The sequence below is a fragment of the Natrix helvetica genome, assembly GCF_964273705.1.
Source record: "Natrix helvetica genome assembly, chromosome: 6".
NCBI classification, from domain to species: domain Eukaryota; kingdom Metazoa; phylum Chordata; class Lepidosauria; order Squamata; family Natricidae; genus Natrix; species Natrix helvetica.
Window position 1 is genome coordinate 79,892,638 of NC_138553.1, and position 13,198 is coordinate 79,905,835.

Here is a 13,198-nt window from a genome sequence, read left to right on the forward strand (position 1 = left end):
ATGTTTTGAACCATTGAACGTGGACTATAAGAGTTCTTTATAATGCTATGAGGTATATATATTATGAACAGACTATATTTATTTCATTAATGATATCAAATGACCTTATTATTGTTGTTCTTACCTATTTTGGAACAGAGGATTTTACCAAAACAATAAGAAGATAAAAGTCTTTATTGGGAACAAATATATATTTTAAACACATCAAATACTCTGTGTTTAAATACCCCATCTAAATTTCCCCCATCCAGGTTAGACATGCCATCGAAGATGGAACTATTCACCTCTATATCTACTCCACCCAGGACATTCCAAAGGGAACAGAAATAACAATAGCCTTCGATTTTGATTATGGAAATTGGTAAGTAATGCTGATCTTCAGAGATGCTGCTAACATATTCCTAAATCAATGTTTTTTTTCAGTTGTGTATGTCATAATCTAGGAATTAAGTGCAGACTCATCAAAGTAAGCGAAAAATGTCTGGTATAACTTGCATCATTAGGCTGTATACCAGTATTAGATTTAGCACTAAAACTGTGAAATCTCCAGATGTTTTCTTCGGGCAGCTCGCATACCATATCACAAAATGCTGTAGCCAGTGAATACCTGAGCATAGTAATGTTGGTAACATAAATCCAAAAACCTTTGGTCACTCGAGACATATTGAACTTTTTTCATCCTCATCTTTTTGGCCATAGAGTGAAAGTTCCACTGAGTCTAAATTAGGATTTAAAATACTGATGTGATTGTCTTTTAGCAATTATGAAAGAATTGGTGTAACGGTTATAAGAAGCTAGACTAGGAACAGGGAAACCGAGGTTCTGTCTTCAGGAAACCGATTGGATGGACCAATCAACCGGTTTTTGACCTGTGGGATAAATCATAGTCCATACCCATCAGCGAATATCCTGTAGTAGATTGATTTGAGCTGATCATAACATTCATTAAAGTTGCTAGTCTGTTTAATATAATGGTGTTCAATTCTGAGTACCGTGTTTCTCCGAAAACAAGACTAAGTCTTATATTAGTTTTTGCTTCAAAAGATGCATTGGGTCTTATTTTCTGGTTAGGTCTTATTTTCCGGGGAAATACGGTACTAAATGCATCCATCTGGCTGGCAATCTTAACTGGGGGTTATTTGCGGGGTAAGGCTTATACTATGAAGAGCTGAAAAATCATGCAAGGACTTATTTTCCGGTTAGGTCTTATTTTCAGGGAAACAGGGTAGTTGTAAAAAGAGTTAGGCTGTCATTTGTGTATTTCCTAGAAAATCTAATAATAGCTACAAAGCTTTTCTTACGTTAATTTTCCTTTTTTTTAAAAACAACAAGCAAATACAAAGTGGACTGTGCTTGCCTCAAAGAAAACTCAGAATGCCCAGTGTTGAAGCGTCCCTCTGAGCCCACCGAAAATATAAACACAGGATATGAAACCAGAAGGAAAAAGGGGAAAAAGGAGAAGGAAACTCAAAACCAGAACATCACGTTGGATTGTGAAGTAGCAGCAGGCAAAACCAAGTTTCCAGAAAACCGACAGAGAAAACTTTCTCCCCTCCGATTGTCAATCTCAAATAATCAGGTATTTTTTCTGTTCTGTGGTTAATCATCTCACAGAGAAAACCTCAGCAAAAACAGGGTGGTTTTTTATTTACAATATACACATCTCACAAAAATGGGACTTGGCAGGCCAGAGAGTGGGTTAAGAACTGTAGCTTTTTTTGCTTGGAGTCTGAACCTACAAAGAAATTGGGTTCTAAAATAAATATACTAATTTAAATCCTTGTTGATTTCTTCAACCTTAATCAACTATTCTTGTTGAATTTCATCAGTATACAACAAGAGTTTGTTTCGAATACTTTTGCAGATCACTGATGTAAGGATATCATGCTGTGCCTTGAATTATCGGGATCATCCTCCAGAGGGATTAACTTTTAACTTTTATTCAATACAAGAATCTACAGGGATGTAGGCATTATTTTACTGCAAGGGAGTTTTATAGATGTACCCACGTAGTCCAGAATCTGTCTTAATATTTTAAATAATTTGACATGTACATAATCACCATACCAATTTGGAATGAAGGTTGGGATTCAACCAGAATCTAGGACTTAATAATAGTTTTCTGAAGGGTATTCGTCTTTTCCGAGGACGAAGCTGGTAGGAAGTCTGTAATCATTTATAAACAAGATTATACTGTATTTACGATTTGTAGTTTCTGAAAAGACTACTGCTGTGCATTTCAATTAGAATCATCAGTCAGTCATTATTTGGCTTTTTAAAAAAAATGGTATTGATTCTTACCTTGCTGATTAGGAAAACGGGAGAACTTGTTTCAGCGTGCCTGATATAGTTATATAGTTATAGCTTGCGGGAAATAAAAGCAGTGCTGCTTTGAGCAAAATAAAGCTGGATATATACTGGGAATTAACTCCTGCCTATGCACACAGCTCCTTCACTAATTCTCCTGGTGGATAAAATGAACTAGGTGCTTGCCTCCCGTGTTTGAAACTTGCAGCCCTGATTTGCTAGGTGCAGCATGCTCAAGAGCTCCAGCACAACTAACTTGCAAAGCTTTGAGGTGGTTGAATGGGAGCCTATAGGCATCCTCGGTTTATTCCTGACAGGTCAGGCATGGCTGCTGTTTGAAGGAGCCAGATTTGATGCAACAGATCCAGGCCCAGCCCTTTTTCATGGCAAGCCAGAATTCTAGTTCTAGGCTAACATATGAGCACGGCCAGGCTCACACTGAAAGAAAATATCAGTGTAAAGCAAGCTATTTATTACTGTATTTTTCGCTCCTTGAGACGCACCTGAGCATAAGACGCACCTAGGTTTAGAGGAGGAAAACAAGCAAAAAACTTTGGAGCAGCAGTGTAGCGAGGGCAGAAGGCGGAGCCTGAGAGGACCACAGATAGGCGTCCTCTCATGTGCCAACTCTGGCTTTTGACTCCTGTACTGCAGAAAAGAGACCGAAGAGGCGGGCAATGACAAAGACAGAAGAGGCGGGGTTCAGCCCTGTAAAAGGACCATGCCACTACAGGCTGCTATTCACCAAAGGAGCATAAAGGATTTTTTTGGGGAAAAGTGTCTTATGGAGTGAAAAAATATGGTATTTATTTTCTATTGGCTGTCTTTGAGGATGCACATCCAAATCTTCAAGGCTGTTGTTTGCCTTTCTGCCAGCTGCACATGGTACACAGAATGGGACAACTCACTGTGGAACACCCCACCATGGCCAACTCGCTGCAGGACAATTCAACCATTCAATTTAATTATTTAAAAGATTTTTTTAAAAAAATATTTTAATTTTTGTTATTCACATTTCATTTTGTTCCCGCCTTCGACATCCTTTCTTCAATGATTCCATTCCACTCTTTCTTTGATATTAGTGTAGCTCTTGTCCCACGGCGAGTTGGCTGCAGCGAGTTGTTGTAGAGCGCATGGTACAGCATGTGATTTCTATAAAGGCTGATCTATAGCAACAGTGTATTCAGCTTACTCTTCTAGTAAAGACTTTATCACATATTGAAAAAATGGTCCTTTTCTCATTTTTCTACAATGATATAGTACTTGCTAAATGCCTGTCAGACATCCTCATGGTGTCTTGTGATTTTAAAAAAAGTAATTCCTTTGAATTCATGTCTCCTGACTTCATGACTTAATTGGAAGGCAGGCAACTAGCTGTGGGGTGGTTTTTTAAAAAGAAAATATAGGAAAGCACCTGGGATTCCTGCAAGAGAGCCCACACCATCCCAGCAATCCTTTTTCATGTAAACGGCACTAATCGAATATGTTCTAAACAAGATAAAAATGAACACGTAAAGGAAGAGTTTGCCCTCCCAGTTTTGATAGTAATTGTAATACAGATAATAAAGTACACAAGAATGAGAGTGGAAATATCCTGACAGGTGTACTATCCTTTGCTTTTGTTTTATTTTGGCAGCTATACATTTTAACTTCAGTTGCTAGAAAACTGATGGATGATACATGACGTTAATGTGTCATTTTTAGTTCCTTAACTATATCCAATATGTATACTCTTAAAAGTTTTGATAGATACATAAATTAGCTCTGAGGTTTTTCAGGGTAGGAGAAATGATATGAATTATTAACGTTTAATACAACTAAAAGAGCTATAAATATGATACCCTATTAAATGCAATTTGTGGGAAATACCTCATTAGATAATTTTGTACACATACTAATGCTAAACTTTGTAAATGTTTATCTGGGAGACAGTTCCTTGTACTTAGTGGAGGTAGGAAAAATGCATAGGATTGCACTGTTAGTAAAACAATTGGAAGCACATGAAGTTAATTAACCAATACCTTAACAAAGTTTTGATGCCCATCATTATCTTTCAAATTATAAATTAATCTAAACAAAACGAAATATTTTACACATTCGAGTTAAAATACTTGTTAAAATAATATATATAGCTTGAGATGCTGAAGTTTTAGAGTAAATCTTACTTTGCTGTTTTTGTATGCAAAGATATCAAAGATACTTTGGGAAGATATATTTTATCTCGGTCCGGGCTGTCAAATCCGTGGGCCGGATACGTCGCACGCTGGCTACACCTAGTTTAGCAAAGGAGGAAAAGTCACAAGACATCGCGCGATGTTACTGTGGCGACGCGAGTTTGACATCCCTGATCTAACTTATTGAGTGGGCTATTAAATGAGTTGTAGGTTCTGCATGTTAGATCCTCTCCTGCATTAGCTGTGACGTGAGATTTTTTTTTACAGTGCAATCCTATTCCTGTCTACTCAGAAGCAAGTCCTAATGATTTCAGTGGGACTTACTCCCAGGTAAGTGTGTATAGGATTGCAACGCTAGTATCGTAGAGTTCCCTAGGTTATGCCAGCAGCAGTAGCAGCAGCAGTAGTAGAGCTTCTGTAAAAGCAGTCATTTCCATCTTTCAGGAGCCAGATTTTATTGATGATATAGAAGAAAAAACTCCTATTAGCAATGAAGTAGAAATGGAATCAGAGGAGCAGATTGCAGAAAGGAAAAGGAAGATGGTAAGTTGGGAAGCTAGTAGCCGCTTAAAGCTGTCAGTAAAGATGAGTGACAGTTGCTCTTCCCATGCTAATCATTCATTGCTGCCTCTCCTAGGTACTTAGCATTTGAGAATATTTGAAATCTGCTCCTTGATATGTGCTAATTCTATAAAAACCTTTGTGTGTGTGTGTGTGTGTTTCTGTTTTTTTGGTTCCGTAATTTCTGAAAATAATTGTGTATATTTTCTCAAGAATCTATTTTTCTGAATTATTTCTTGTATCTGATGCACTGTTATCCTCTGCAAATATCTCCTGTAGTTTGACTTTTATTATTTTAATCTATCTTGGTTGGCCACGCTGATAAGGAGTTCTCTGTTTTCAAAACTAGTTATGAATATATTTCTAACAATAATAGAAAACAAACATCGCTATAAAGACAAGAGTCCTTGAACATGAGATACCAGATACTTGTCTTTTAATATGTTGAATAAACATGCTGAATATTGTTTTATTTAGTGAAATACAGAACTCCGAAGATAGCCTGAACAACTTAGATTTTAACAGGAGACATGTATTTAGAAATAACTGTGAAAACGAGAAAAAGAATATTTCAATAGCAATGAAGTAAAATTGAAGCAGTTTTTAAACATCTTCTTTAATCTTTAATCATTTAAAGATTAAAATAGTTAAAATAATTTATTCCATGTGATAGCTACTTAAATATTAATCTATTTTTGTAGTGATCTATATACATAAAAGTAGGAGGTATTTTTAAAAACTATTTTCATCTTCTTTCTTGGCCTCTGAGTGAGTCTATTACAGAACTTCTCACAAAATTAATTAATCCTTCATTGTTATAACAGTTTTTTTTTCCTAAGCTACTCTACATATTACTTAGTGCTTTTCTGCTTAAAGATTTTCCTCCTATTTTAAACACTGAGTTTATAGCCAAACCCTTTACCCTCTTCAGCCTACCTTTTCAGGAAATAATGTTATCTATCATAGTGATCTTAAAATCTTGACCACTGCCCTTCCTTTCCATTTGCTCCCCAGTTTTAGTATCTGCTTTAGGATACTAGTAGCCATCATTGCTTCCTCTTTCTGTTCAGTAGCTAAAGCATTTACCTTGTTTTAACTGTTTTCTTCCCCTTTCTATTTAAATTTGCATATATTAAATATTTTGGTACTGTGATTGATCCTCATAGCTTTTCTATATGCACTAAATTATTTACCATTGCAAATCTATAGCTAACTCCCATAGCCTATGACTTCGTTGCTGTCTGGTCCTTACATCTTTTGCTTCTTTATTGTCTGAAAGATCAGCTTCAGTGGCATTTTATATCTGCCCTCGTTTCTATTCTTGTGCAGTCTTCCTCAAAGGAGAGAAACAAACATTGAAACATTTATCTACCGGGTTAATTTTTTGGTTTCCATCTCAAGTTATCCTAACCTGAAAATAGGGAAATATTCCTGTTTTCTCCACTGTCTAATACATGTAGCAAATAAATACAGGTAGTCTCGACTTACAGCAGTTCATTTAGTGACTGTGCAAAGTTACAACAACATTGAAAAAAGGGACTGATTAAAAAAGTGTGTGACTGCAGATCAAAATTCAGAGGCTTGGCATGTGTTTAAGCTGGTTGCAGTTCCCAGGGTCATGGGATCCCCCTTTGTTACCTTCTGACAAGCAGTGTCAATGGGGAAGCCATGTTATTTACTGCAGTGATTCACTACCATTGTGGCAAGAGAGGTCATAAAATGGGGCAAAACTTATTTAACAACAGAAATGTAGGGCTCAATTGTGACCATAAGTCAAGGGCTACCTGTATTTAATAAAAGAGGCCCAAAACAAAGAAGCTGTCACCACCACTGCTCTCAATGGCATGAGAGCACAGATCAATCAACTTCCATTTGGCATGATGGATATAAGGCAATTGCAGGAGGAAGATGACTAGAAAAGAAGTTCTTCAGCTTTCAGTGTTTGATTCCGCTCACGATACATAATAATTATCTTTCATAGTTTATAGAAACTTGGGACTGTGTGGGGCATAGCAGCAAATGTACTTTCCCTCCATACCCTTACAATTGAAATATAAAGATGACAAAATAGACATGTCTTCAGCAGAGGGGAGAGAACTACTAAATTAAAGCATCATGTCAAGTTTGGGTAGTAACTCTTGAACTTTGGCTTTTCTTCCCATACCTGCTGAGTTGAAGCCATCAAATAAAAGATGCTACCTTGTACTTTTTTTAAAAAAACAAAGAATACATTGGCTTTTGTTATGCTTCTCATGCTTTACTATAAGTAACTCTACTCATGCTCTTTCTCGGTTTGTTTATCTGCAAGGAGAAATCTTATGATCATGGAAAGCAACCAACACATTAGATCCCCCCCCCCAAATAAATCTAGTAACTTTCCCCTCCAGTGCAGCAACTTTTCCCTTCTCAAAAAATCTGCAATTCCTAGACCAGATTTTGTAAGGTGGAAAAAAAGGATGGACCATAAAATAATTAAGAAAGATGGAAGCTAGAGAAACCGAAACTTCCAATAGCAGTAGCTGGAAATGCTTCCTCCTATCTGAAAGATCAACTTGCTCACCTTAAGAATCTTAGAAGATTTTGATGCCTGATATAGGTATCAACAGACTATCAAAGCAGGCAGGCGAAGAGTAAAAACAGAAAGCAGTTCCTGTTGCTCATGTATCTACAGTTGCTGGGGGAATTCAGAAATGATGTCATAATCCTGTCAACCAATAGGAAGATATTTCCAAGACTTCAGTTTCCAGCCAATTTTTAAAGTAGATTTTAATAAAAAGATTAGCTGAACAATTTCTAGCTTTGTAAAATATAAGAGAAATCCATATTAACGGTAGAAGCTTAGTATGTATGGCCGTTTGGGGTAATATTGGCACTTGAATCAAATTAATACCTAAGATTGCATTCAAGGATGTATGAAACACTACACGTACTAGAATCTTCGGGAAGCATTTTTGGATCTGTATATTCTGTGGCAACAGTAGTGGAAAACTATCTTACAGGTATTGGCTCAGGGTTATCAAAATGGAGGCTAGAAGACTACTTAGTTAGGGCTTTCTAAACTGATCATGTATAGAAAACTTTGAACATCCTGTTGCCATCAACAGCGATCCGAGTATTATTTCTAGAGGATATGTTTATTGTGTGTATGAAACAAATATATCAGAAAACCAAAAGGGCAAGTAGTTGTCCAAATAATGGGAAGAAGTGCTACCTTTCATAGGATTCCTCTAAGTGGACCATCGGTTGGGCTGCTGTCACGAACCCTGTGACAATGTCATACATGAAGTAAAATGTTTTAAGGTACCCATTGAAGGCTGGGCTCACTTTGGAACCACAGTGGAGGCAGACTTATCTGTTCTGGTCATAACTCCAGCTGTCTGGATTATTGGCAACAGAGGGAATGGTGTGTGGTGGATACTTGCTGGCAATAAAGAAAAATAAGGCACAGTTCTGACTGGTTGCTGAGATAAAGAGAAATGAGCATTAAGCTACAGGTAGTCCTCAACTTACGACCACAATTGAGTCCAAAATTTCTGTTGCTAGTTGTTAAGTGAGTTTTGTTTCGTTTTCCGACTTTTCTTGCCACACTTATTAAGTGAATCCCTGCGGCTGTTAAGTTAGTCACACCTTTGTTAAGTAAACCTGGCTTTCCCCGTTGACTTTGCTTGTCAGAAAGTCGCAAAAGGGGACCGTGTGACCCCGGGACGTGGCAATCGTCATAAATGTGAGGCAGTTGCCTCGCGTCCAAATTTTGATCCTGTGACCACAAGGTTGCTGCCATGATTGCAAGTGTGAAAAATGGTCATTACTCACTTTTTTCAGGGATGTCGTAACTTTGAATGGTCACTAAACAAATTGTAAGTTGAGGAGTACATGTAATTTCTGCCTGAGGCTGATAGGGCTTTAATTTCCACGGAAAAGAGGAAATGGGTTGTTGGAAACTTGTACCTCCAGGTCTCATTTACTCCCATCAGTATAAAACCTCACAATTCTCTTGTTCAAGTTTCACTCATCACTCAACAATTTCTGTGTGTGGTCCCTGGCCACAATGAAATTGTTATTGTCATTCTCCCCAGAGGCATGCCACCATCATGCCTCCTTAGTTGAAAAATCTCAGTAGCTCAGCACTAGCTTATTTAAAGTTTTCTCCTTATCTGTGAAAAAAATGAAGAATCAGAATAAGATTCATAAACACACGGGTTTGGTGAGTTAATTTGTGTGCTTGTGACATCCGTAATAAACACTATAACCATAAGTGATCACTTTAATGTAATCATTTATCTGACATGATGATCCTTAGATGGCTAATTGTATACCTCAAATAAGGGAGAGAATGTTTTTTTTAAATGCTCTAAGAAGTGTAAATCCTAGTCAATGTAAAAGCACTATAGAAAGTTGCTCAGACATTGATAGATGCATAATCTGACCTTGTTTCTGAAGATGGGAGATAATGTTTACTATTTATAATATTTTATATAATGTAGTTGTGAAATACCAGTGCATTTAAAAATAATATATGGATTTATTCATGTAGAAAAAATGTTTCTTATTAAAGCTACTTTAAATCTAAAATTAAATAACTGTTCATTTAATACTAATCCACACTGGGTCCCTATCCCTTGAAACTTTCAATACGTTATTTAGTAAATACCGCATATATGTGCACCTATATATATATACCAGGTTTCCAAATATGAATGCCATACCATTACTAGGGAACAAAATGTGGATTCTGTCAAATTGATTTTATGAATGTGACCTGTCAAGAATACTTTGAATAACTTTTTTTTGTATTTTAAGTCCTTTCATGTATAAATTGTTTAAGCATCAATCAGTGTTATTAAATTCTTCAGACCAGAGAAGAACGGAAGATGGAAGCCATCCTTCAAGCTTTTGCCAGGTTAGAAAAAAGAGAAAAAAGAAGAGAACAAGCTTTGGAAAGAATCAGTACAGCTAAAACAGAAATAAAATCAGAATGCAGGGATACCCAGATCATCAACGAGACGGAATTTGTTCAGGTAGATGCCTATGTTTTATTAAGCAATTATCTCCGGAAATTATCTTACCTGCTTTGATGCTTTTCACATAGAGTCAAGTAGTGTTATTTCTTCATTGCTCTGATCCTATCCCACACTTCTTGTGGCAATACATTTGGGTGTCCTGCTCTGTCTAAGCAGCAATACAGTGAGGTGGGCTGGGCTAAGACCGAGTGGCCAACCCAAGTCACACAGGAGTCTCTGTGACTTCAGTGAAGGCCTGAGCCTCTGTCATCTGCCCATCAAACTTTTGCAATGCTTAATATTTGCATAAGAAAGTGAATTTTGAGATTTGGAACTGTGCGTGAATGCAGTCCCGGCGTTCATAATAATCGGAAATTGTACTTCCATAAGAGAAAGATGAAGTAGAACATAGCCCTTTTTCTTAACCAAATACAAAATAAAAATACTGCCAAGGCACGGAAACACTAAAATGATCCTAAATAAGAGCAGTATTACCAAACGTGTATTTTTATGCTTCGTGTATTTTTTTCCGATTTGGGAAAAGGCGCAAAGTTTATCATGGGTATATAACTTTGGATTATATGTAATGTTCAGGAACCAGCAAAAGAGGAAACTGCCACCAAGCCAACACCTGCCAAAGTCAACAGGACAAAACAGAGAAAAAGCTTCTCCCGGAATAGAACGCATATTGGGCAGCAGCGACGAAGGCACAGAACCGTTAGCATGTGTTCGGATATCCAGCCATCCTCTCCTGACGTGGAAGTGATTTCACAGCACAACGAACCTGAACCCACCGTGCTTTCCACTGAGCCTGAAGCAGAGACCCCCGTGGCTGAAATAGTTCCTGAACCTGAAGCCCCAGCACTTAATAAATGCCCCACTAAATACCCCAAAACAAAAAAGGTACGAGGGACTTCATTGCTGCTCGGTCGGAGATGAGAAGTAGCTAATACAGTTGCAAATCCTTGATTTACCACTACACTTGAACTTGAAATTTCTTTTTTTTAAATATATGTTTTATTAATGCATTTTTTTTATAAACATAAAAAGTCCCATATCTATCTGAACAGCGTGCTGTCTGGGCACAGTTAGTTTTAAGTAAAAGTACAATAATATAGTAATCATAAGAAGCATATCAATATCAAACACACAGTAATAATACAATTAGTTGTATTAAAACATGTGAAGAACGGTTGCAGGAACTGGGCATGTCTAGTTTAATGAAAAGAATACAATAATACAATACAATACAATACAATAGTAGAGTTGGAAGGGATCTTGGAGGTCTTCTAGTCCAACCCCCTGCCTAGGCAGGAAACCCTATACCGTTTCAGACAAATAGCTATCCAACATCTTCTTAAAGACTTCCAGTGTTGGGGCATTCACAACTTCTGGAGGCAACTTCTGTTCCACTGATTAATTGTTCTAACTCTCAGGAAATTTCTCCTCAGTTCTAAGTTGCTTTTCTCCTTGATTAGTTTCCACCCATTGCTTCTTGTTCTACCCTCAGGTGCCTTGGAGAATAGTTTGACTCCCTCTTCTTTGTGGCAACCCCTGAGATATTGGAACAATGCTATCATGTCTCCCCTAGTCCTTCTTTGTCTTAAGCTAAACATACCCAGTTCCTGCAACCGTTCTTCATATGTTTTAGTCTCCAGTCCCCTAATCATCTTGGTTGCTCTTCTCTGCACTCTTTCTAGAGTCTCCACATCTTTTTTACATCGTGGCGACCAGAACTGAATGCAGTATTCCAAGTGTGGCCTTACCAAGGCATTATAAAGTGGTATTAACACTTCACGTGATCTTGATTCTATCCCTCTATTTATGCAGCCTAGAACTGTGTTGACTTTTTTGGCAGCTGCTGCCCACGGCTGGTTCATATTTAAATGGTTGTCCACTAGGACTCTAAGATCCCTTTCAGTTACTACTACTGAGCAAGGTACCACCTATACTGTACCTGTGCATTCCATTTTTGTTGCCTAAATGTAGAACCTTACTCTTTTCACCATTGAATTTCATTTTATTAGATAGTGCCCAATGTTCAAGTTTGTCAAGATCCTTCTGTATCTTAAGCCTATCTTCTGGAGTGTTGGCTATTCCTGCCAGCTTGGTGTCATCTGCAAATTTGATGAGTTCCCCATTTATTCCCTCATCCAAATCATTGATGAAGATGTTGAAGAGTACTGGGCCTAAAACAGAGCCTTGGGGTACTCCACTGCATACTTCCCTCCATGTAGATGCAGTTCCATTGAGGACTACACGTTGAGTGCGGTTGGTCAGCCAGTTACGAATCCATCTGGTGGTGATGCTGTCTAACCCACATTCTTCTACTTTATCTAGTAGTAGGTTATGGTCTACCTTATCAAAAGCCTTACTGAAGTCCAAGTAAACTATATCGATGGCATTCCTCTGGTCCACTAATTTTGTCACATTATCAAAGAATGCAATAAGATTAGTCTGGCATGATCTGTTTTTGACAAATCCATGTTGGCTTTTGGCTATTACTTTGTTTGCTTCTAGGTGTTCGCAAATTCGTTGTTTGATTATTTTTTCCAGAATCTTTCCTGGTATTGAGGTCAGGCTGATAGGTCTGTAGTTTCCTGGATCTAATTTTTTCCCTGTTTTGAAGATGAGAACCACATCAGCTCTTTTCCAGTCCTCTGGTAGTTCCCCGGTGTTGCAGGATCTCTGAAAGATATAATTCAGTGGTTCTGAGATCTCGTCTGCTAGTTCCTTCAGAACCCTGGGGTGTAATCCATCCGGTCCTGGTGATTTGAACTCGTCTAGAGTAGACAGGTGCTCACTTACCATTTTCTTCCCTATTTCAATTTGTGTTCCTAATCTGATTTCTGTGGTGCTGCTTTTGATAGGTTGGACTGTTTTATCCCTTTGTGTAAAGACAGATGCAAAACATGAGTTAAATAGTTCTGCTTTCTCCCTGTTGCTTGTCACCTTCTTGCCACTTTCTCCTAGCAATGGACCAATTGTTTCCTTAACTTTTTTCTTGTTTTTAACATGTTGGAAGAAGCTTTTTTTGTTAATTCTTACTTTTGTGGCAAGCCTTTCCTCATTGTGAGCCTTAGCTTTCCCTCACTTCATCTTTACAGGCTCGGGCTATTTGCTGATATTCTGCCTTAGTTATGTCCCCCTCCTTCC

The 13,198-nt window shown here is 37.7% G+C and overlaps 1 protein-coding gene across 5 annotated transcripts in view; it reads left to right on the plus strand.

Moving 5' to 3' along the window:
- The window catches only part of KMT2E (lysine methyltransferase 2E (inactive)), a 60,103-nt gene that overhangs the window by 30,162 nt on the left and 16,743 nt on the right, over positions 1 to 13,198 (plus strand). For 3 of the 5 annotated variants that reach the window (XM_081957938.1, XM_081957939.1, XM_081957942.1), the window contains 6 exons: positions 252 to 361; positions 1,333 to 1,579; positions 4,749 to 4,811; positions 4,926 to 5,024; positions 9,896 to 10,060; positions 10,637 to 10,945. In XM_081957938.1, coding sequence (XP_081814064.1) covers positions 252 to 361; positions 1,333 to 1,579; positions 4,749 to 4,811; positions 4,926 to 5,024; positions 9,896 to 10,060; positions 10,637 to 10,945 — 993 coding nt within the window. The remainder of the gene's footprint in view (positions 1 to 251; positions 362 to 1,332; positions 1,580 to 4,748; positions 4,812 to 4,925; positions 5,025 to 9,895; positions 10,061 to 10,636; positions 10,946 to 13,198) is intronic. The other 2 variants (XM_081957940.1, XM_081957941.1) reach the window with 2 other exon arrangements.